Source organism: Micrasema longulum, unplaced genomic scaffold (assembly GCF_059751315.1).
Source record: "Micrasema longulum isolate JH-2025_06_02 unplaced genomic scaffold, ASM5975131v1 h1tg000286l, whole genome shotgun sequence".
NCBI classification, from domain to species: Eukaryota; Metazoa; Arthropoda; class Insecta; order Trichoptera; family Brachycentridae; genus Micrasema; species Micrasema longulum.
In genome coordinates, this window is record NW_028277490.1 from 336170 (window position 1) to 361674 (window position 25505).

The window sequence follows — 25505 nt, forward strand, 5'->3', positions numbered from 1 at the left end:
TGGAAGGTTTGATTGATAAGATTAAGAAATAATCTTTTTCCTAATTGTTAATTTGGTTTTTATTACAATGTTTAAAGAGCCTAATGTTCCTTCATTTATTGTTTTCAAACATATCTCCCTGAAGTCACCTTCTTTTTCAATACTTCCTCTGGTTTGTATAGAGATACACCATACTGCGCACACATTAGTTCACAGTCCAGCCTTTCGGAGTAAAATATGAGACAATCATGCAGTCCAATATGATGGTCTTCCTGAGAAGTCTGTCCATCACATGAGCAGCAATCAGCGTCCCTTTTTATCATTCTATGGAGATACTTTCTAAAGGCACCGTGTCCCATTTGTGTCAATCATGTAAGTATTTGAAAAATGTTTTTAGCATTTTGCCTGTCACTGAGATAGTTTGGTCATGTGAAACGAAATAATGGTAAAATAAATATACAGCGAGAATAAACAGCATGTATGACAAGGATAGCAAAGTAATAAATCATGTTAGAGGGCGTGTATGATGTTCTGACGATGAGTGTAGCTAGGAATGTATGTCAAGACATGTAGCATTCCATCCTCTCCTACGTGAAAATGGTGGGATGGTAGTAGAAAGCAACATTCTCATCACCCCAGATGAACATTGCAATGCTGTCTGAAACATTGGTTAGAAGGATGAACTGCACATGGCATAGCAACTCAGAAAAAACACAGTTCTTTGTCTTTTGTTTAAAAAATAAATAAGAAAAGTTTTGATCAAGAAAAACAAATTTATAAAGCTTTTTTTAACTCGGGACATTATTAAATATTTACATTTGTTTTGATTTTTCACATTCCGCTTAATCTTTACAAAAATAAGTAAAAATGCTTATTTTTTGTGATGTAAAAGATAGACAAACTGTAATATTCAGAAACCCCATAAGTCAACAGAAGTATTTTTAAGGGGTCTACAAAATTAAAATCTATCAACTAATTTTTTTTGTTGCATGAAAGTGTCATTTTTTATTATAATGATTTCATAAAAAATAATGAGCCTGCATCATTATTTTATCAAAAAATTAGACGGTCAAGGGAATGTCATAATTTAAAAGTGGCTTGACTGATTATTAAAATAGTACATATATTTATTTAAAAAGATTTTACAGAGGTCTTATCTCAAGACAATCATGATCATTCTAATATTTCAGAACACAGCTGTGAGTTGTCATGCATAATAATTGTAAATAAAATACAAAAACTGGTTTAATTTATTATCAAACCATATCAAAATATGTATGTCTAAAATAAATCATAAACATCTAACATAATTCTATTGTATCTTTTGCTCATTAACCCTCAACTTTCCCCACCAATCTGATTAAATTGATATGTTTAATATCTTTTCGTAATAAAATCATTAATTATTTGTATGCAACTGTCAAAGCCAGATCTTAGGACTCGTATAATATTTTTTTAAATATTTACGTCGGTTGTACACCAAACAGCCATTTTGGAAATCAGTTGTGGATTGTCTAACCCTAATGATAACTAATAACATAACATGATTACAAAATTTAATAATAAAAAAAAACAGTTTATTTTTACATTGTTTTATTATAAACATCTTAAACCTATTTATCAAACAATACCAAATTTTTATTTGAGCCACTGAAAAAAACAGAAAAACATCTAAGGAATGATTTTCTTGAATGTTAAAGTACATTAAGGGCTGGTTTTATAAACAATCTACAAACCATTAACCATCGTAATGACAACTGATAAGTGTGTGTTTTATAAACCAACAATTTTAACTGACGGTCACCTGTAAGTATTTAAAGTATTTTAATCAAATTTAAATATGTAAAGTATGAAAATATATAAGATTGCTAGATTGGTAGGTCAATGACATAAGGTATATTTATTTTGTTGTTTGTATACAATGCGATGAAAAATATATAAGAATGGTAATTAATATATAAGAATGTCACATATTGCAAATGAATTAAGCGTAGAATGGAAGAAATAATCGAAGAAAAGTGTTTAAAACATCTGTCAGTGTTGAACACAGCATCGGTGATGAAGTAAACGGATTATGATGCATTTAACTGGCTGAAATTGGGTGTCGCAATGCTACAAATATTTGATGTACCAAATATTACAGATATTTATGAATCTGGCCTTTAATTAACACAAGTGAGTAATAATTTTTTTAATGAAAAAAGCAACATAATTCAAGTTATTTTGAAGCAGATATGGCCTGCATTACACTTAATATTTTTTACATTAATATGTTTGATAATTCAAAGATTAAAAACAAACATTAGAATAGATATTTATGGCACAATACAACCGTGTGAAATAAAAAGCATGTTAAAGATTAATTGTTAAGGATTGATGAACATAATTTTATTTTCAAGTAGTGATCAACTACACAAAAAAATATTTTCTCTACACCTACAAATTCAACGCTGGAAAAAGCCGACATGCATACACTAACATATTGTAGAAATGCCGTGTAACTTTTATTTGAAAATACATAGTACCATGTACAAATGCAGTTAGCTCAAATCGAGGTGTGGTAAAAGGGTTGAAACCATAGTGTTTTAGTTTTATTTTGGATCAGTTATTTCTTTATGATTCCATGTCTTCGACTTCATTCGTTATCTGGGTGACTTGAAACTGTTTAGTGATTTCGTCTTCTTTGGAGGTTTGTTTGCTGTTCTTTTTGGCCTTCTTTGGTTTGGACTGCTTAGCCGGTCCCTCTCCATCACTGTCGGAGTCACGATCGGCTCCGGGATGCTGAGGAACAAACCTTTGTGGTCCTCGTTGCAACACGTCTCCGGGGGCTGACCACTGCTTCTTGGATGCCTGGAAAGAGAATTTTTGCCATTGAGATTTACAAACAGATTATTTATCAATTTGCTCAACAACCTTAAGTTTTCTTTTTGAAATAAATTATCACAAATTGCATTCCAATTTGATCCATAAAATTCAAAAGCATATAGGTGGAAAAAATGAGGCAATTCCGACTGCAAATCATTTAGTAGGAAACAGACAAGCGAAAAAAATTTACAACTATAAATACGGAATCGAAATAAATACAATGTAGATTTGATTTTAAGAAAAACCTTACAGCGTATTCGCTCTTCATGCTGCGCACTCGCTGAATGTAGAAGTCGTAGACATACTGCGCCATCTGTGGCATGTCCGCCATTACTAGGGGCGGGCCCGGGAGGGAGGCCCCACAGGGGCGGTGTGTCGGATGAGTCTCCTGGGGGCACAGCTCTAAAGCGAGTGGGCGAGACATCAACTGAAAAAAAATCATTCATGAATGTAATACAAAACCTTTCTGAAACTTTTAGTTGGAGGTTCTGCAGTACAGGTAATGAAATACCTTACATTCTATGCGAAGGTGATGCTTTATATCACTAAAGAAACCCCATCCTCCAAAGACCATTGGTTAAACCTGAGGATGAAAGAGCGCTCGTCCCGACACGGAGCTATGAGAAGTTACCTACATAAGTTTAAAATAAGGAATGGTGACTTTTGTCCATGTGATAATATTTCCTCACAAAGTGACGAACATCTGTTATTTCAATGTCCGTTTTTCAGCTTGCAACGCCATAATCTTGAAGCAGAATGCAGGAAAGATGGTATATCCCTTACAGTGTTCACATTGTCAACAAAAGTAGTTATCATGTGCCACTGTTCTCAGACTTTGCAACAATGGTGATTGGACGTATCAAAGTTATTAACCAAAATTAATGATCAATCTTTCCATTTCCAAGAGAATAAATTGTGATTTTTCCAGAGTATCATAGCCTTTTACATGACCTGTAAGGCTATTAATTACAGGAATCCCAAGTATATTAAAAAAATATAAAAAACCAAAAATTATCCCTATCAACAGTATTTTTCTTTCCTAACAGCATTTCAAAATATTTCGAATTTGTCTGGCATTTAAAAGGTTAATTATCTATACCTGATGGAATGTGGGCTGCAATTCAAAGCAGTTTCTGAAGAGTGATGCTCTGGCGAAGACATAGAGACCAAGGCGGGCACGAGACATGGCCACCACAAGACGGCGAACATCCCTCAGATGACCCACAGCCAGGGTACGCACGAGAGAAACCAGCACATAGTCATTCTGCTGACCTTGGTACTTGTCAACCGTAGTGACCTAAAATTATAAAAATAAACATTTTCAGTTGCACAAAACACTGCCAATACAATCATTGTAAAAAGGAGCTATTTTAAGATACCAATATCTCAACCTAGATAATGGAGTTATTAGGGAATGTGGAAATCTAGGCATTAAAAGGTCTTATGACCTGTCATTAACTGATTTAACTTATCACTGTACACACCATTCACCATTTTGCATAATGTTTGCAATTCCCACATCTCTACAATTTTCAGTATGTATCTAATCAAAGCAGGCGTGCTTTAACATTATTTGACTATTCACGTTTGTTGACTTTTGATGAAGTTTTTATAGCAATATTGTAAAAAGATTTTTTGACGCATTGGAAGTAATATGAATATAAAATTATTTTTAGATTAAAGTAAAATTATACTGCAGAAAAATACAGTTTTTTTTTAACAGGTTATTTTTATGTAAAGGAAATGCATTTCTTATGTTACTGATAGCAGTCCAATCGGTAAGATAAAATCTGTTTGAAAGAAATTACATTTGTGGTTTTAAACATCCTGTTATTATTATTGATAAACATTGCAATTAATTGATATTTTCATACCATTTTATATTTATTAACCCATTCCACCACCCCACTTTCTGTAATCCCTTCATATCGGTTAAGATACCTATCAATAATAATTCTGTTGAGATATTAGTCTATTCGGGGCCAGTTGCACCAAAACAGGTAACGTTAAAAAATGTTCAAAGGGTTTCTAAACACAGTTTTTATTTTTGCGATTGTACCTTCTTCTTACGATGCCACTCCGCGATAATGGTTAGCTATAATCGTGGCAATTTTTATTCTGTCCGCAGCCGTTCTAAATAATGATTTGGAACTTGAGTGGAACCACTTTCTTTGAGCAAAGAGATACATCGCTTCCCTAAACAGCATTTTCCTTATACTTTTCCTTGTAATATTATTATTATTATTAATAATACACTAGCAGCAATTAAGCTGATGCGTGTATATCAAGTATACATGGTTATTAAACATTATAAATAGATGTGTGCATCTAGGCGGTTTTTGAATACATCAACTGAACTAGCACCGATCACTTTCTCAGGAAGGCCATTCCATTTCTCCACAACTCGGTTTGTCAGGAAGTCCTTCCTGGGGTTGGATGAGAAGGAGGTAGTATTTAGTTATGGATTATTTTGTACTCCTCTCTCTGCATAAAATGTCCAAAGTACTCTAGCTTTTTTCTTGATTGATTGTACCAATATTCTCATAATCTATATTTAAATTAAAATTAGCTTATTTTTTCACCAAATATGTTAATCTGTTTTTGGCTCAACTGGCCCGTAGATGAGTTAAGTAATAATTTACCTTGTGAGGTCTTCCTATGAGTGGATTATCAGCACACCTCATATTAATGACATCCCTTATGAGATGCTTCTGCCCATTGTACGTAGTCAGTATGGAGATTTTTTCAGCGGGATATCCAATCAAACGCATAAACATGAATACAGCAACAACATACTCCGCTTCAGCCAAATTCTAAAAGACAACAATAATATTTATTTAGTATTTTAGTTTTTTGCATTATTATTTTAATTAACAATATTCTAGTATATATATATATATATATATATATATATATCTAAAATATAAGTACGCATGTACAACTTATTCTGTACAATAAATCTCAATTATCATTTCAATTATGTTTTTAAATATATGTATTCTTTTTCTATTGATTTCAATGACACAATTATTATTATTTTATTTTTTTTAATACTACTATATTTTACTATTATTTTGTTGATTTTAATGAAACCATTATTTTGTATATTTAATTAACTTTTTGCATTGAATTCTTTGGAATTTTATTTTTACAATCTTATTTTTATTGGAATCTTATTTTTCTAGATTTTTATTCTGTTGCATCACATGTCATTATAATTTAATCGAATTAATTTTACTGTGTATTTTTATTGTTAATTATTATGGCTTGACACAGGCATAGCCTAAAAAGCCTTAATAAGTTCATTAATATTTAAACAAGTGAAATTTTGAATGAAAAAATTTATAAATATTTATTTAAAAAAAGCACTTAGAAGTAAAATATAATTTTATCTCTTCTGTGTAATTGAAGATATGCATGTGGAATTTTATCGACAAATATATACAAACTATATTTTTTAACTATGCATCTTTGTTAAATTACATAATAAAATAATTATGCAAACTAATTTGTTAAAAATGTCTAATGAATTGCTGAGTAAAATCATTTAAGGCAATAAAATATGCAGAAGCTAAATATTCATGATATCTATATTTTCTCCAGAAATAAAAATATATGTTCATGATACATTTTGTCATATCTGCGGTTTTTAATGATTGTGCTATCTATATTTATTTTTAGAGGGCAATGATACCTGATAAAAATATGGGCTGGGTTCACTTTCACCGATGCTATTAAAGTCTTCCACATTGATGAGCTGAAAGTCGTGGCAGAATCCAGCGTTGGCCACCCTGTACTCCGGAAGGTTCAACACATGGCCGAGGTTCCCCAGAAGCTTGTATCTCCAGTTATAAAGATTACAAATGCTGAAATAAAAATACATAAAATGGAAATACATCAACTTAGTTATATTCACAGATTTTAGCAAAATGTGGTTTGAATGTTTATATCAGTGATGGGTAACCTATTAATTTTTTTCCATTTAAAAAAAATATTAATATTAAAAATAATGTGGCCTCACTGGGGTTACCCGTGCCGAGGACACTTAACAATATACTTTTTTTAAATATTTTTACATGTGAGAATAAACAAAGAAGACTTAATACAGAGATAATTATCAAAATGTTCAGTTTTAAACACTAAGTATTTAAGTTTATATTGAATTTATTTATTTATTTATTTTTATTTATGCTTTATTAAGTTAGTTCATAACATCTTAAGAACTAATATAAACTTTTGATAATATTACAAATTTTTTATCAAAATTTCTCAATAACATATTTTTTCAAATTAATTTTAAATATTTAAATTTTTTCTATTTCCTTTATTTCTTCAGGTAACTCATTGTACAGCTTCAATCCCTTGTACAATGAGTTTTGAGATTCAGTTTTTTTCCTCATCGGTAATCTTATTTTTTTTACCCCTTGTTTCATATGTATGACATTTATGTACACTTATATTATTTATGATATGAATAGAAAGTACCAGTACATTATGAACTCGTTATATGACCAGTTCAGTAAATGATTCAATCAATGTACATCCCTAGAACAAAAAATAAATATCCGGATGTAGCAGTCTACATTAAATTAAAAGAAATGTTTTCAAACAGATGCTATGTAACGATAGATAGAGGCTTCACTGCATAACATAACACAAAATTATCTTATATTTGTGTATATTGTTCACAGTCTGTCAATATTACGGGGCCACACGCATGCGCGCGGCGGGATGTCGTGTAGAGGGGGGACTTTTGGACACAGTACAATATATTAAAACTTAGTTTTACGCGCCTTCTGGTACAGTCTAATTCTATGGTATTAGTGTTTTCACCATCAAAACAATGAAATATACATAACAATGATATTTGTTCATAAAATTATAAACTCTAATAAAAAAACAGAATTTTGGAAAAAAATTGATCGGAACCAGCATGAACACGATCACAATACTCTCTAGTATTAAAAGAACAAAATTAGACTTCCATTTAGGAAAAAGGCAAAGTCACAAAATTCAATTTTATTTAAAGCAATTAAAAAGTATTACGAAATGGAAAAAAATATTTATGAAGAAAAAAACACATCAAAATTTAAAATAATGGTCAAGACATATGTGATAAACAATTTATAAATTAAATATATTTGCAATGTTATTATTAGAACACACATAACAATATGTATGATATGTGTGCCCTACTTTAAGATTTAAATAAAAATAATAAAAAAATAAAAAATATTAGAGTAGTTTATTTTCATGATTACCTACTAATTTATTAGAAAATGCTTCCATGGTATATTTTGTAATTCATAAGACAGTCATCGCGTTTCTTACCTAGCTCTCGCTCTTCCTTGGGCATCCAGGTCCACAGTGGGAACTCCGAGTCTCACCATCCTCGTGAACAGACTCTGCTCCATGTTTGAGTATTTCTGGAAGGCCATGTTCTTTATAACTGGAGGGAGTTGGTGATGGTCTCCTATCATGATCCATCGCTTCAGGCGGGAGAATCCATCTTGAGGGTTCTGCAGCAGCAGAGGTATGAATGTCTCTATCTCTAATATTTGAGCCGCTTCTTCCATCAGGATATTGTCATATTTAAAACCTAGAAAAATGACGCGAATAGAGTCAAAGCAATTTCATAAAATGATTCTGGTTTTAAGACACTTTATTTTTAAATAAAGAAATATAGAGTTGGTTTTACGAGATCATTAATTTGTTATTATCATTCCCTTTCAGCATCGTGCACAACCTGAGTTCTGTTCGGTTCTGTGCTCTATGGATTTAAAAAAATATTGTATTCTAATTAAAAATTTAAAAATTATTTGACATTCATTTGAATGAAAACTGGGTCCCCAACTCATGAAACATTTATCAACAAAGTTCATGAAACATTAATGTTATTAATATATGTTTATTGAATCATATAAGAATCAATTTTGGCGAAATATATTTAAAACTTGGCTTAAATAATATTTAGAAGGACTTCAGGAATTTGTTACAAAACAATTTTTTCTGTGTAATTTTGGCTACAAATTTAAGTTAAAAAAAAAAAGGTGTATTTAGGGATACCAGTATGGTCAGCGCGATCAGCGCTACCATGCAGGAGGTCTCGGGTTCGATTCCTGATATGGTTGATAGGAATTGATTTGAATTGATTGATTTAAAGTGTGTTTTCAAACTAAAATATGTGCCTGCACTGGTAGCTGAAGCGTAATACTGATCTTGCCCTCAAGTAACAAAAACTGATCAAAATACGCTGCCATTGGTGTATTGATACAGCGGTTTAGGCATTAGGTGCAAAAAAGAAATGATGACATAATCAAAAAATAAACCTCCGTTTTTTTATTTCAGAAGGTATTTATTTATACTTTTACATTGTTTGTATTCACTGGGGTGTCCCGTGCCGAGGGAAACATTTTACAAAATGTGAAACATGCCTAAGATTAGCTATTCAACAAAGTTAACATAATAATAACAATAAAATAAAAAACGTAATTAATCCAATTAACCTAATTATCATCAACATAATAAACAATAAAAAACTAAAATAATCACAAAATACATAACCAATTTATATAGACCGTATGGGAGTAAATGAATCTTCAATTCATATATATTTAAATGAACACTAATTGAGTAAGAATTTTTGTATGCAAATACTGGATTTAAGGGGAATTCGTTATTTATTTGTAATGGAAGGTGATTTGTTATCAGATTGATTGTATGTAAATTGCTTGTTTTTAGGTGAGGTATTTTGAGAATACTTAAAAGACACATTAGTTAAGTATTAAAGATGTACCGTACCCATATCTACAAGTTCCTTTCTCTTGAGAGCAGCGTGGGTGCATGTCATGGCAATAATTTTAGCTTCCTTAACCAGCAAGTATTTTGATCTATCGAGGCCTGACCGCAGAAGCTCGAAGGCTCTAAATTCATCAAGCTCCTCAAATATCCTTTCTATATATCTGCAACAATAACAAAAAATCAGTATATGGGGTGAAAACAAAGATGGCAATCTCCACCATTGGTCATGAAAAAAAGCGTAGGATGCCGTTTACTCAGTTCCTAACAATATTTATGCCAACAGGCTATAAATTCATCTTACTTGAAACATCCTTCGGCGATTGCCATATCTTCTTCATACGTCTTGCATTTGAAAAGTGGCTTTGGAGCATTGTCAAAGAACCCGTGGAAGGGAAATTCTGTAGAGATCAAGGCAACAGGTATATCCTAAAATATAAGAATAGTATTTTATTAATGAAGGTTTACATGTTATTGTTTTAAAAAATCCACAATCCCGAGGTAATACGAGAATGGTGAATTCTCGTAGATGCCAGCTTTGGCGTAAGCACTCAGAGGTCGTAAATAAAAGTAGTAAAAACAAACGAAGACGTTTGATTGATATTTCATCTGTGCAACCGTGACGCTAGGTGGATCAAAAAATTTGGAATAATCCCAAGAGATGGCGTTAGTATGCACTCATGTGAACCAATCACAAAAAGCTTCATCCTTCATTAGATGTCTGTCAAAATTTCAGCCATTTTTGTTTACGCATTTACAAGTTACAGCAGTGAGAAGCAACCAACCTTTGTGTTTTTTTAAAATGGAATGGAAAAATCTGAGTTTTATGTTCTGATTAAAAATTATTATTTACAAAAGAAAACAATAACCGAGACCAAAGCCAAGCTAGGTAAGTATTATCCGGACTCTGCACCATCGATAAAGATGATTCAAAAGTTTGTTGTGGCCGTACAAGCACCGATGACGCTGAACGATCTGGACAGTACACCAGAAAACGTGGAAAACATCTATGATATTGTATTGAATAACCCCAAAGGGAAATTGAGGGGGCCAGCTGAGACCACAAACGAAAGCAAAAAAAATAAAACCTTTTGTTTGGACCCTTTGCACACGGAGAGGAATTTCTCCCAGCGCGCGAGCACCTGGTACAGGTAGAAGTGCGCAGCTGTTTCGCAGGTGGCCCCCACGTCTCCCCCCTCCGCCTCCCCGAGACTCTCTTGCAGCCTCTGCACCGACTCCAGCAAAGCCAGGCGCTTTAAAAGCACGTAGTTCACTCGGCCGTACCTGGGGAAGAAGAAGATATATTAGTAACTGTAGAGTAACAACTCACCGAGAGTGAATCTCTGATCTGGGCGCCTCGCGAATTGAAATACTCTGTTATGCTGGAGATGGTTCAGAAGAAATTTCTGAGGTGTCTTTACTTAGGGGAGTGCGGATATTATCCGTGGTTGCACCCATCAGACTTCATACTGAGAATACTTGGCTACAAAAGAAGAAATGCATATTTGCTTATGTAATTTTTCAGATTGATCCGTGGTATTATGATCACCTTAGGTGTAATGGAGAGTATTTATCTGTATGTTCCTAATGAGTACCTTAGACATCAGCGGCTTAAGCTGTTTTATGTTCCTGCTTGCAGAACCAGCCTGCCAATGGTAACCCCATTAGGAAAAGCGATGTCTTTAGACAACCATATCTCTTCGGATATCGACATCTTTCATTTTACTGAAAGAAAATTCAGAGAGGATAGCTTCCTTTTACTTTATTTACTGAGTATTTTTATCTTAACATTTAAATTTATTTTTTCATGTTATGTATGCCTAGAATATTTAAAAAATCTACCTAGAGAAATCTTTATCGGTGTCCAGGGCTTCCTCTCCATGACCGAGACGGAGTAGATGCCTCTCATCCACATCGAGGGTCATGATCTTCTCAAACAGCTGATTAAGCGCCTGGTTGGAGTGGGTTACAATGAGGGTTCTCTGCCAGGGGAAGTTGTGGTACAGGTTGGAGATTATCTGAACAGCCACGTCAGTTTTACCTGGAGTGAAAATTAATATTAAAACGATTTACAAAAAGAAATACGAGAAATTTTATACATTAAATAATTTTCCAATATTTAAATACAGCAACATTTGGAAACGTGCATCAAAATAAATTAGACCTCCAAGATAGCATATAAACAGGAAAGATGCATATTAGTAATATTTAAAAAAATGTGATTCCCTATAATTCTTTTACATTTATAATTAAGTAGTTTCAGTTTTTCTTTTTTATGTTATTGTTTTATTAGTATAGGACTACTTACGCTCTAAAGATAAAAAATCTCCATCTTAGAACAGGCTGTGCCATGTTAGATGGAGACTATCATAAACAGAGAACACTCCGTTTTCATTTTACATTAATTGGTTTTATATAGATTCCCTGTTATTAAGCATGTATATATTTTTTTTGCAATAAATTTATAAATAAAAATAATGCATTATAAATCTTTTATTTTGTTTAAGATCTCAGTCTAGGGACCGATTACAATGAGGCAGGGCCCCGTACCTATCAAAAGTTCAATTGGCACAAAGATTCAGATACTTGCTGGCAAAGAAGGGAAAAATAGTACACTCATATTAATTTATGAATGCGTATATGTATTCCCGTCCCTTTTCAGTAACTGACGGGGCGCTAGTGCCCCTCAGATCTGGCACTGTGGGAAGGTAACAAAGTTATCTTCAACTATCTATAAAGTAAAATCGAATTATCCGTCTTTCAGAGTTGTAAATCACTCATAATTAAAAAGTGGTAACCGAGTTGTGGTAGAGTGGGGTTCAAATCTCGGATCGCTGATCCGCGAGTCCGCGACACTAGGCATGGAACCACAGCCCGGCTCTAGTGTCGTATATAGTACAGTGCATGTCTGCTCTTTATAATTTATGTTTATATCCAGACAGTGTTTTTGATTAATATATCAAACATTGTTGTATATGTATATGGGTATTTGTGCGGATGTTGGAGGACCGGCAGCTGGCCGGTGTAGAGGAGCCAAATAGTCCGCGACGGTGGCATGCTTCTCGGCTTAATATCTACACAGTACCTATGTGTATTATATTACGATGTTTCGTTATTATTTTTATTGTTTTTACTATTAATTTATACATGTACATGTACATCTATGCATACATTTATGTGTGTGTATGTACGTATATATTATTATAGATACCAACTACTGTGACTAAAACATAATATAAAAATAATGTAAATGAGCACCTCAAAATAGGCTATGCCCAGCGAGGTGTTTATAGAGAATAGAAAAAATAAAAAGGTTCATTAGAAATAAAATAAAAGAATTAATATATTTGGATGAACATTTTAAATGACTGAAACTAATTAAACATGTTTCTAATTTTTTTAACACGAATATTAAATTTTCCATACAGAAAATTTGATTTTACTTTACAGGCAATCGAATTTAACTCTGTTAACTTTCCAATGTAATCGCCCCCTAAATTCAGTTTGTTCTTTTTATAGAAACAAAATTTCCATAGTATAAATATATTTTTTTACTTTCTGCTAAATGTCAAGAAGAAAAGCTAATGACACATGGTGTAACAACTCATAAAATTGCTGCATGATTATCTGCCCAAAGTAAAAACAGAAGAATTGATTTTACATACCAGTTCCCGGAGGTCCTACTACCAATGTTAGTCCGGGCTGCATACCGGCTCTGATGGCTTCTACTTGTGTAGGAGTAAACAATATGGCGTTTCTAAAAATAACAAATTATTTAATAGCATATGATTAGTATGTATCCTAATTTTTATTTCTTAAAAAATAGATATGTTTATCAATATTTTGTTGTATAATGAAAATATTATAATTTACCAACAATATGTTCATATACCACTGATTTTCTCAAATTGAACGGATTGTAGGAAGAAATTGCCTTAAGGCAATAATGCCCACCCTTATGCATATGTATGCAAACTGTACATATATATAATATATCGTCGGTGATACTAAAAAGTGTTCTGTTAATATATTATTTAAGACTTCAATCATCCAAATTTTTCAGTAAGCTGCTTGTTGTACGCTGATGATGCAGTTCTTTTAGTAAGCAGCAAGGAGGATTGCAACAAATAGTTTCTAGAATGTATGATGTATGCCTGGAGAGCGAATTGGCGATGAACAAAAGTAAGTAAAAAAATATGGTATTTGAAAGGGGAAGTGAGGTTACTGACTGCATAATAAATGTTAACAATTAATGTCTCGAACAAGTAGAAGAATTTGTGTATCTGGGAAGCATGTTTTCAAGAGATGAATGATGAAGAGTGAATGCGGGCAACATAATGAACGGCACACTAAGCACAGTAATTGCTAATAAAAATATGTCAATCGAAGCTAAACTGGCAGTGCACAAAAGAGTTTTAGTCCCAACACTTATGTAGGAATGGAAGTAAAACATAGAACTGGCAGAGGAAGGATGAAAGCCGAGTGAACGCGGTTGAAGTGCGATCTCGTATGACAGGGTTACGAATGGTGAAATCAGGCGAGAGTGTAAATCTGAGGCAGGTATAATTGATAAGATTAAGAAAGGGTCTCTGAGATGGTTTAGTCATGTAGAACGAATGGACGACGAAAGAATGGTAAAACAAGTAAATATGGCAAAAATGAACGGTAATGTGAGACGAAGGCGACCAAGGAAGAAGTGCTATGATCAGATAAACCAAAATTTTAAGTCTGGTCATGTCAAAAGCAGGCAGGACCGAAGGGCATGTGTGACAAGATGTATAAATGTGGAAGAAGCTAGAGATGTATGCCAGGATACATGTGCATGGTGGTCCATTCTCTCTGCCTACCCTTACGAAAAATGGCGTGATGGTAGTAGTAGTGGTAGTAGTAGTAGTAAGATACCGTAGTAGAGTAGAGTATCAGAAAAACTTTCATTATTTATAGTGAAAATAGCAATAATTTAAAATTAACGGCTCTTGTAGTCCTTAAAATGTAAGATGATTAGAATGACAGCTGTCAAACTCACATCAACAGTGATGGGAAATTACTGATCACTGATCATGTACCGATCAAATCGATTTTATCAGTTTTTCACGCAAACATGAAACTCTGTTTCCTAAAATTGATTTAAAAAAACGCAAAAACAAGCCTATTATAGTGTGTTGAATACAATTATTCACCAAAAATAAGACATTTATACTTTTTTCGTGAACATTATCGAACAAATTATTTTTTTATTTGATCAATTTACATTGATCGATTTGTCCCATCTCTAACGTTTTTGCAAAATGATGTAACCTTGTAAGAACGTCCTTAATAATAAGGTTTATTTTAGTTTTAAAGCGGATTTTATATATTTATGTTGATTTATATGTCAAGAATTGTGTTACAAAAATAAATTAACTTACCAAATAATGATTTTTCGTGTGTCAATATAAATCACTCCTTAGATGTTACTACAAAGTTATGTCGTCAGTTTTTCTGAAAACTGACATTCTAATCATCTTACATTTTAAGGACTATAGTACCTATAAAAAATTCTCTGCAGTAAAACATTTTCGTTAAAAAAGCAGGTTACGCGGTGTCATCGGCGATATATTAAAAATTATTTGATATGAAATATTCGATAATATACAAAATGGATGTGAAAATGTCTTACTTTTTTGGTTCATTAAACACATACGGTCCTCTACTAGGGGGCACGTGTGGCTCCACAATTATACTTTTTCGTCCTTTATCTGAAGATTCCCCCTCATTCTCTTCATCATTCTTATGCAGAACATCTTCAAATGTCAACCTGGAAACAGAAAATACATGGACAATAAACATCTACGAAAGGTAAAAGAGGAGTAGTAAAATATGTGGTAATAATTAGATATTTCTTCTTATAGCTACGTTCCAGTGCCGACCCTTAGTATGGAATGAGGAAACTCAGTGGTTTTTTTGTCATTTTTTTATTTGTTTATAGACTATCAAACTAAACCAAAATTTGATGTATTGTATTATCAGCGCAATGATTTTTGAAGGTTTTGTAATTATGAATTTCCCCCTGACCCAGAAATCTATCACAATACTCAATCGTTGGTTGATTCGGAAGAAGTTGTGACGTAATTCAAAGTAGTTAATTCTTATCAAAACCATTTTTTTTTCATACAATTTTAAGAAACTTCGCCTTACAATTTAATGCTCTAATTTTTAATGCACTTAAGAAAACATTTTTTATATCCAATTTCCCGTAGCATTGAACTTCCTCTTTGGAAAAACTAGGATGAAAGCAGGTTGAATGACATCAAAATGCGATGTCTCAGGCAAATGAAAGAACGGTGAAAAATATTTACAATGCGAATGTTGATGGATGCAGTAAACGAGCCAGGTCGAGAAAGACATGGCATGGCCAAATCTAACAAATACTTGAAGATGAACATGTCAGAAGTCAGAATAATCGGCTAGCGTGCACGAGAAGATGTATGAATGTAGAGGAAGCGAGGTCCATTTGCAAATAAAGAGATGGCGTTCTATTCTTTATGCCTGCTCCTATGAGGAAACGGCGTGATAGTTTGTTTGTGTTTTTGAAATACGTAGGTATGTATTTCGTTTTAAAAGAGAGACAAGAATAAAAAAGAAGTCGTAACTTACTTGAAGGGACGAACCAACTTCTTGGGATCATCTGTAACTGCTTTGATTTGATAATCGGGAAAACTTTTCCGCAAATGGTCCATGTCCAGGAAGGTGTCATTGAAATCCATACTTGCTATTTCATTTGGCATTCTAAAATTATGTTTCAGATTAATGAAAAGGCCAAATCACTAAAGCATAAATTAATAATCACATTCAGTATAATTCATACATAAAGTATTTCTGAGTTATACATCAGAGCCATGGGTCTTTCGCACTCTTTGCTGATGTTTAAGGAACGCATTGAAACGTCTATCATCGAGGTTAAAATATTGGAAAAAAATGGGTACAATAACAGAATTGATGTGAAAACCTAAGAATTTCAATTACTTTAGTATTGGGAATATTTAGTAAACCCTCGTGTGGTCAAAATTTTTTAAAATTTAATATTTACAAATGCCAAATCAATAAATGGTACAGTAGGGCCTCGACAATCCAGTCAGGCAAATAATAGGACCATGGCGGATTACCAAGGTGTCCGATTGTGGTCTTCAATAATTTAATGGTAATAAAACATGCATGTTAATTTTAGAAATTTCTTTAATTATTAAAAGATAACCTGGACAGTAATAACAAAAGTGATTAATAAACATGTAGGAAGGCTGAAAGTTTGAAATGAAGCTAAAAAACAGAAGTTTAACTAGCTGTCTTAAAAAAATCTCTTCCGCTTATGACCCGTCTCCACAATCATCGAATAAGCGGGAGTCCGGATTAGCGAGGCCCTGCTGTATAACATTTTGTACATTAGAATACCGGTTATGTTGTTTTTAATTAAGTACTGAAATAAAGAGTTTTGACATTATTATTTTATGCTTTTTTGCCTCCTGGCTTCCAGAACCAATCTCTGGTGATGCCGATTGAAAGAGCAGTCAGGCAGCTGAACATGATCACTTTGGAGATTGACATATTTTACATGAGAGAAACTATGTTTAAGAGGCAAATACTATATTCATAATATCAAACCATTGCTCAAGATTTCCTGGCTTGATATGTTGTCCCACAATTTAACGCCTTAAATGTTTTGTTTGTAATTTTACTATGGTCCAATAAAAATAATATTGAGTGTGTTTTTTTTATATTGGTTCGTGTACATTTCAGCTCTTTGGGTAAAACCCGTGTTGAGTAAATTAGTTGAAATGTTTTATAATAAAAATACTAATTTACATTTTAGAAAACAGATTGTCACCTGGAATAATGTGCCTGGCCAGGGTCTCCGTAGCCGAGGATAATGTCGTGTAGCCAGTCTGGAACGACACACTCAGTGTTCATCAGTTCTCGGATCGTCTCCAGCACGGCTTTGAAGTTGTTTTCTTTTGGTTTACGACGCATTAATACAGTGAACGATTCGTATACATCCTGAAAACAATCCATTAAATCTCAAGTAAGAAACATTGAAAAATAAAAACAATATAATACAAATTAATTTCATTGGTATCGCATCCAGGGAATGATAGCGACACAACACAAAAAAAAATTTTTTTACAGGATAGCAGTAACACACACTTGTGCTATCAGTAATCTAAGATTTATTCGCATGAACAAAGCCTAAAATTAAAGTTAATTTATTTATTTAACTTTTTGTAGATAATGTTATTTGTACATTGGCGGGCTTATTGCCAAATGGCAATTTCTTCCAACCAATCAATAAAATTATAGTTTTATTTTTATAATTCAAGTTACAGAACATATTCAATAGAAAAAAAAGATTGAAAAGCTAAAGATATATAAAAATAGATATAAACGTATTTGTTTATAAATTACCTTAAATCAAAACTATTACTCAATGAGAAAAAGGAAAAAAGAGGGAAAAGGAAAGGGGGAGAGATTAAGGAAGAGAAAGGAGATGTTTCTTCAGACGTGATTTAAACAGAGATAATGTAGAAACATCTTTGATGGTGGATGGGATGATTCCACAGTCGAGCCGCATGGACATTATATGAGTAAGAGGACAAAGAGGAATTGTGGATGGGTATTAAGAGAGTGCCTTGAGAATTAGAACGAAGAGGTAAACCATGAACTGATAAGCGTTGAAATTTTTCACGCAGGTATATAGGAGCGTTAGGACTATGAAGTACATGGAACAGAAGTGAGAGGGAGTGATAGTCTCTCCGCTGTCTAATTTTGAGCCATTTCAGTTGCCTACGATAATCAGAAATGTGGCCATATTTCCTAAGACCAAAAATGTACCTTATGCATGTATTCTGAAGTTTATCGAGTTGCTCACAGCTTAAATCAGTCATAGAAACATCAGCGTATACATAGAAACATCTAGAATGGGTAGTAGTAATGCTTGTACTAGAGTGCATTTATTATTAATGGGTAAGAATTTTCGCAACCTTCTAAGTGAGTTAACCTTCGAGTGTAGACTGAAAAATATTTTGCGGCTTAATTCATAAGTATGAGCTCGCCAGCAGAGATGTTCATCCATTTGTACTCCTAGATTTTTTGCGGATTTCCTGTATTGAATATTGGTACCATTGGCTTTAAGAGGATTAAGTGAAGATACGTCTAGCTTACTAAGCAATCTTTGACTACCCGCAAACATAATTTGTGTTTTAGATGGGTTTATTAGTAAACCATGTACTTGTGTCATCTAGTATTAAATGTTTTAAGATATGTATTATTGTGCCATAGATGTTGAGATCCGTGTATTCTGTAAGGATAAGACAAGCATTATCGACAAAGTCAAGAAAGGAGTGGTGTGTTGGATTAGACATGTAGAATGAATGGACACCTATTGAACGGCTAAAATGATTTAGGATATGAATGCTGACGGATACAGAAAACGAGGAAGCCTGAGATAGGCATGGCACAACCATATTTAAATTTATTTCAACAGGGAGGGAAAACATTTTTGAGAAGGGAATATGGAGGTCTAGGCATTTACAGGGCTGATGACCTGTCATTGGCTGGTTTAAGTGGCCAACTGATGGAAGAATCGAAAAAATATGGATGTTCAAACACAGGCAGAATGGTGACTGTTGCATATTGTGTAAAGTGGCTACTTAAACCAGCCAATGACAGGTCATAAGCCTTGTAAATCCAGGACTTCCATATTCCCTTCTCTAAAATGTTCTTCATCTCTGTTGTGAATTGTTAATCTTAATGACTCCCTAGGGGGTGAAATCCAGTCTTTCGTTGGCTGGTTTAAGTAGCCACTTTACACACTGTAACATTCACCATTCTGCCTATGTTTGAACATCCACATTTCCACAACTCTTCCATCTGTTGACTTTTGTGAAGTAAAAGAGCTGAAACCTTTATCACGTGGGTGAGATTCATCCGGCTGAACCAAATCACCTACTAGGCAATGCCTGAAAACAATTTTCCAATTTTTATACTTCTTCTTTTACCGGGTAGTAATTCAACAATATTTGAGTATGTCCAGGTCATAAGCCCTGTAAATGCCTAGACTTCCATATTGCCTTCTCAAAAATGTTTTCCCTCTCTGTTGAAATATATTCAAATATGAATAACTTCCTAGGGAGGAAATCCAGCCAGTCTGCAAGCATTTGGACATACTCAAACATTGATGGTATAACCAATTAAACAAATACTTGAAGATGGCATATCAAAAGTAGTAGAATGTAGAGAAAGAAAGGTCCGTATGCAAAGACAGAGTGATATTGCTTTCTATCCACTATCCCTACCCGCGGGGAAACGGTAGAATATTTTATTTGTTTTAATTAATTTTTAATCTAGTTAATTCATACCTCTTTCCCTTTGCTAGAGGCATCCAGGTCTTGGGCATACTGATTAGGGTCCAAGCACACACGGAAAGTTCGCGAGTCTCCAGCGAGCTGCGGTCGCTCTCCAATACCGTCCTCTATCACCCTTCCCCCCGCGTCCAACATCCCCTCCACCTCACACCCGCGCACGCACACCACCCCAGTCTGGTACAGGAACGGCTTATGGTGGTCATATTTAGTGCCTGAAATCATATTTAAAAGACACACTTCTTACTTTGGCAATTTTTTTAAAATTAAAATAGTTTGCTTTCAACCACTTATTATTTACTTAATGAGGAAGTTCAGTGTCTTTTTTAATTTTTTTAAAAGACTATTCTTCTTCTCTTAGTGCCCTGTCAGGTATCCCCAACGTTGGCAATCACGCTGTCAAATGTCTCCCTGTCTTGTGCTGCCCGGAAAATCTGCTCCACAGTCCTGAAGCCAAAGACTATTAAACTGAGCAAAAAAAAAAATTTATTTTTTTACTTATCGTTTTATCAGCGCTATGATTTTTTTATATTTTTTTTATTTATTTACAATTTTAAAAAAACCCGTTAGGGTTACATTAGAAATTTAATATTGTCTAGTCATTTTATGTCTCGTCTAGTCTAGTTAGTTCAGTATTTTTAAATAGTTAGTTTTTATTTTTATTTTTAAAGTTTAGTATTTCTGAAACAACTCCGCGTGAGACGTCAGGGGTTGTTCCCTGTTAGTTCTTCCCATTGGTTCGTTTAAGGTAAACCAAACAGATATCCTTCCGAACTCTCGCATCATTGGTTGGTTCATATAAACCAGTGACATCAATCAAAGTAGTGCGTTTTTATTAAAATATTTTTTATAATTTTTTTCGTACATTTTCAAGAAACTTTGCCGTACAATTTAATGCTCTAATTTTTACCGCGCGCAAGAAAACACTTTTTGTATCCAACTTCCCGTAGGGCTGAAGTTCCTCATTGCCGACCGGTTTCGGAGCCACACGTGCTCCTTCGATCGATGTATAAATGAGAATTTAATGTAAATCTTATTTAATAATTTTTATGGTGTTTTAAGTAAGTAAAGTTTACATTTATTATATAAATAATACACGAGTGATACTTTAATCCACAAATTTGGAATATCAAGTGACCGGTTTCATCGCTTTCGCGACATCTTCGAGACTGGTACCTTTATTAAAGAGTTAAATGTATTTATACCAAACAGAGGTAAGGATAGATAATTCAAAGTAATATGTAAGTAAATTAAATAAAGTTATTTTTATCTAAAGGATCATGATCAAAAAAAAATTCTTCGGGTTAACTAATGAGTTGATATAATGCTATTTTAATGAGTTTAAGTATTTTATTTTATTTATTTTTGATTTATTTATTTATTTTTTGATAATGATCCTTAAGATAAAAATAACTTTATTTAATTTACTTACATATAACTTTGAACTATCTATCGTTACCTCTGTTTTGTATAAATACATTTAATTCTTTAAATAAGGTACCAGTCTCGAAGATGTCGCGAAAGCGATGAAACCGGTCACTGGATATTCCAAATTTGTGGATTAAAGTATCACTCGTGTTTTATTTATATAATAAATTACAATGAACTTCCATCAAGAATTTTCACTTACAAACTTAAATGTTTTAGAGTTTACATATTTAATGGGCTAAATGTTTATATGTCTGGACCTTTAAATGTTATATTATGCTTAAAAAATTACAACAGAGATGAAGAACATTTTAGAGAAGGGAATATGGAAGTCCAGGCATTTACAGGGCTTATGACTTGTCATTGGTTGGTTTAAGTGGCCAACAGATGGAAGAATCGAAAAAATATGGATGTTTAAACACAGCTAGAATGGTGAATGTTACACATTGTGTAAAATGGCTACTTAAACCAGCCAATGACAGGTCATAAGCCCTGTAAATCCAGGACTTCCATATTCCCTTCTTTAAAATGTTCTTCATCTCTGTTGTAATTTGTTAATCTTAATGACTCCCTAGGGGGTGAAATCCAGTCTTTTGTCCACAAACACTTGGACAAACTCAAAATATTGATGTATTATGTACATTTTTTAACAGGTTTTTTTTAAACACTCATACGTACATTGTAATATGGAAATATCACATACTACGAATACCGATAAAAATATAAGAAATGGATTTAGAATAATTAATTGTACGTTCAAAATCAATATGGATATTGTGGAGAAATGTTTGCATACATAAATGTAAAAATGAAATTGAATAAAAATACATTGCTAGAAAAACACGACGTGTTTGGCCTTGGTTGTTGTGACGTCAAGATTCGTGATAATATTCTAAACAAATTTCAATGGCCAGGAACAAATAAATATGAATCGTGACGTATTAGGGGCGTGGCCAATGCAATGACCGTTTTTGCGGGAATTCAAAATTACAAATTTCAAAATATTTTTTATGCTACTAATAATTAGCAAAAAATATATATTTTTACAGGGCAGTATTTCATAGATCTGATATTTCCCTATTGGCAGGTGTGCTGTAATGTACATATACGTAAATTAAAAATAAATAAAGGGTCTAGAATTCCAACCGCCCGAGTACGAGTACGAGTGTGACTGCAAAAGGTCTTGTGATTCAGTTCGAATCTGCCTATCTGTTGTTCAAATCAACCATAGTTGGAAATTGAAAACTAGAATCCCAATCGCCCATGCGCTTTGCATTTACAAGACATGTTCGGATATTTATGGTACAGGCAGTAGCGTGCCTAGGGTTTACGAGTAAGGCAAGCCCATATATATATATTTTTAATTCACATGTGGTGCAATTCCCTGACGGCCTCATAGTATAGTGGTCAGCGCATTTGCCTACCATGCAAAAGGTCTCGGGTTCGATTCCCGACATGGATGATTTGAAATACTTATTTAAAAAGGTGTTTTTACACTAGAATGTGTCATAGTCCCTGGACTGGTACTTGAAGCGTAAGACTGATCATCTTACCTTCATGTAGCAAAAAAAATTAAGATATACTGCGATTGCAGTGCTCTATGCACCATTAGGTGCGGCAAAGGAATGGTGATGAATTCACTTGTGTGAAAACATGATGTATGCTTTCTTCACTACAGTTGTACAGTCTACAAAGCATCCAAAAGGTGTTATTGTGTATTATGACGAATAACAATATTTTATGAAAATATGCATAGGATGATCTTTCTGAGTTCTTTTAAATAAACGAAAAAAAGAAAACACAATATTTTTTTATATAAAGTAATTCCTTAGATAACAACCATTACCAACAAGTAGCATTAATAAAATATAGCATGCGTAGAGTTGAATAATAGTCATCGGAACCCATAGATAAATAAATATAATAAAGATAAATTATAATTGATATAGAATATTGGAAAAGGAAAAGGAAAAGGATAGTAGATAGGCAAATAAAAAAGAAACGTCGGCCATCTCCGAATTCTTTTTATATATGACGTTTGCACAAAATGAAGTTAATTATCATAAATCTTAACCAGTACGGGTCTTTAATCAATGAAGATAAAAATAACCGTTTAAAATTATCAAATTCCGTAAAAAAGAGCATAATAAACAATCGTAAAGTTTGATCGATACGAAATACAAGATACGCTCTCTGCCAACTTTACCTTAAAGAAGCTGGCTTCAGATTCCCATATAAAACTCAACATATACAGACAAACATTTTATGAGTTTACTGTTTGTTTACATGCGAATTGCACCGTGAAATAAGCCCCATAAGAACCCCACGTGCGTGAGCGAGATAAGAATACATAGTGTCGTTCGCGCACACGGATTTCATACGGTTTGGATCCGGGATGCGAACAGTACCAACGTCGAACAGATCTCTAATTCTCATTTGGCGCGAAATTTAAACAACGAAAGAATTATTTTTAAGCGTTTGGTCCAGATTTGGTAATTTTGAAATAAAATTAATAGGCAAGCCCGGCTTATGGGCTTCTATGGAAATACCGCCACTGGGTACAGGGCCCATGAGATATATATTTTTTTAAATGGTGTAATATTGATTATCAAAATAATAATAAAGGAATATGGGATGTTCTAAAGTTTAAAGGAATGCTAATATCACCTATGGGTTGTGTGGGTTTGATCGTGACGAGAAAACAGACATCTCGTTTCCTCAAGTTTTCCCATTCAGTTTTGATGTCATTTTTCACTGACAGAATCACGGTGACATCTGCTCGAACTCGGGACGGTTTCTTCTCTCCGATGTTGGGCTTGGCTACTTCCACGACAGCGAAGCCGGACACCGGGTGCGCCATACGTGCCCATCCTCCGAAGAATACTCCTCCATCCTCCGCTTTCCTACATTGAAAGAAAAATTATGAGAATCGCTCGGATTTTTATTTCATTAATTTATTTAAACTTTGAAATGGTGCACACATAAACATATTCGTATGTATGCTCTAATAATAACATTAAGTACATATATAGTCAATTATAAATTGTGTAACATAAATGTGTCTCCAAGTTGAGTTTTTTTTTTTTTTTTCTATCACAACTTACCAGGGACATAGTCTCCCAATAGCGTCTTCAATGTCCTGCCGGATTTCATCTGAAAAGATGTATTTTAGAGTTATTAATTAGTGTTTTTTATTTGAACATGGCAACAAATTTGAATCATGTTTATTGTTTTTGAAAAATTCATTAATACGAAACGAAAACCAATATTTCATACAAATCTCGACTTCCTTATTCAGGACTTTTAGGTGAGAGCAGCCATCGAGTCAAAAACACTCATCTCGGGTTTTGATTCTATTTAATTTTTTATTTAAATTTGTTGCAACAGAGAGGGAAAACATTTTTGAGAAGGGAGTATGAGAGTCTAGCTCAGCCGAATGAATCTCACTCACATGATAAAGGTTTCAGCTCTTTTACTTTACAAAAGTCAACAGATGGAAGAGTTAAGAAAATGTGGATGTTCAAACATAGGCAGGATGGTGAATGTTACACAATGTGTAAAGTAGCCACTTAAACCAGCCAATGACAGGTTATCAGCACTGTAAATGCCTAGACTCTCATATTCCCGCTCTTTTGCAACAAATTTAAATATAAACAACTCCCTAGGGAGAAAATCCAGCCAGTCTGCAAGCATTTGGACATACATGTTTGGATAATTTATATAGCGTCATATTTTGTGAACATCACCTCAAGGGTACAGTACAATAAATAAATATCCCTGCACATCTTGCAGCTACAGAGCACATGGACGGTTGGGATTCTAGTTCCTCGTCTCCAATTATGATATATAACCAGAATTATGATATATAAGAGCTAGATTACAGCACGTCTTGCAGCTACAGAGCGCATAGACAGTAAGAATCTAGCCCCTATTTACATTTTTTTATTTATTTGACAATCAAGTTTTTTTTGAAAAGTGATTTTTAAAAAAACGAAATAAAACAAATTTATAAAAATAGAAGTTAGATTACAACAAGTCTTGCAG

General features: G+C 33.4%; 1 protein-coding gene across 1 annotated transcript in view; it reads right to left on the reverse strand.

Annotated features, from left to right (window-relative positions):
* Positions 1–1555: 1555 nt before the first annotated feature.
* LOC148282839 (RNA helicase aquarius) overlaps positions 1556–25505 on the reverse strand; it is a 30938-nt gene continuing 6988 nt past the window's right edge. The window contains exons 6-22 of the mRNA XM_088224474.1: positions 24566–24614; positions 24129–24364; positions 20031–20248; positions 17504–17673; positions 16279–16410; positions 15302–15439; positions 13308–13399; positions 11485–11683; positions 10731–10926; positions 9947–10071; positions 9646–9806; positions 8176–8443; positions 6539–6710; positions 5487–5657; positions 3944–4141; positions 3095–3271; positions 1556–2829 (exon numbers count right to left, since the gene is read on the reverse strand). Of these exons, the coding sequence (XP_088080600.1) occupies positions 2593–2829; positions 3095–3271; positions 3944–4141; positions 5487–5657; positions 6539–6710; positions 8176–8443; positions 9646–9806; positions 9947–10071; positions 10731–10926; positions 11485–11683; positions 13308–13399; positions 15302–15439; positions 16279–16410; positions 17504–17673; positions 20031–20248; positions 24129–24364; positions 24566–24614 (2939 nt within the window). The 3' untranslated portion in view covers positions 1556–2592. The remainder of the gene's footprint in view (positions 2830–3094; positions 3272–3943; positions 4142–5486; positions 5658–6538; positions 6711–8175; positions 8444–9645; positions 9807–9946; positions 10072–10730; positions 10927–11484; positions 11684–13307; positions 13400–15301; positions 15440–16278; positions 16411–17503; positions 17674–20030; positions 20249–24128; positions 24365–24565; positions 24615–25505) is intronic.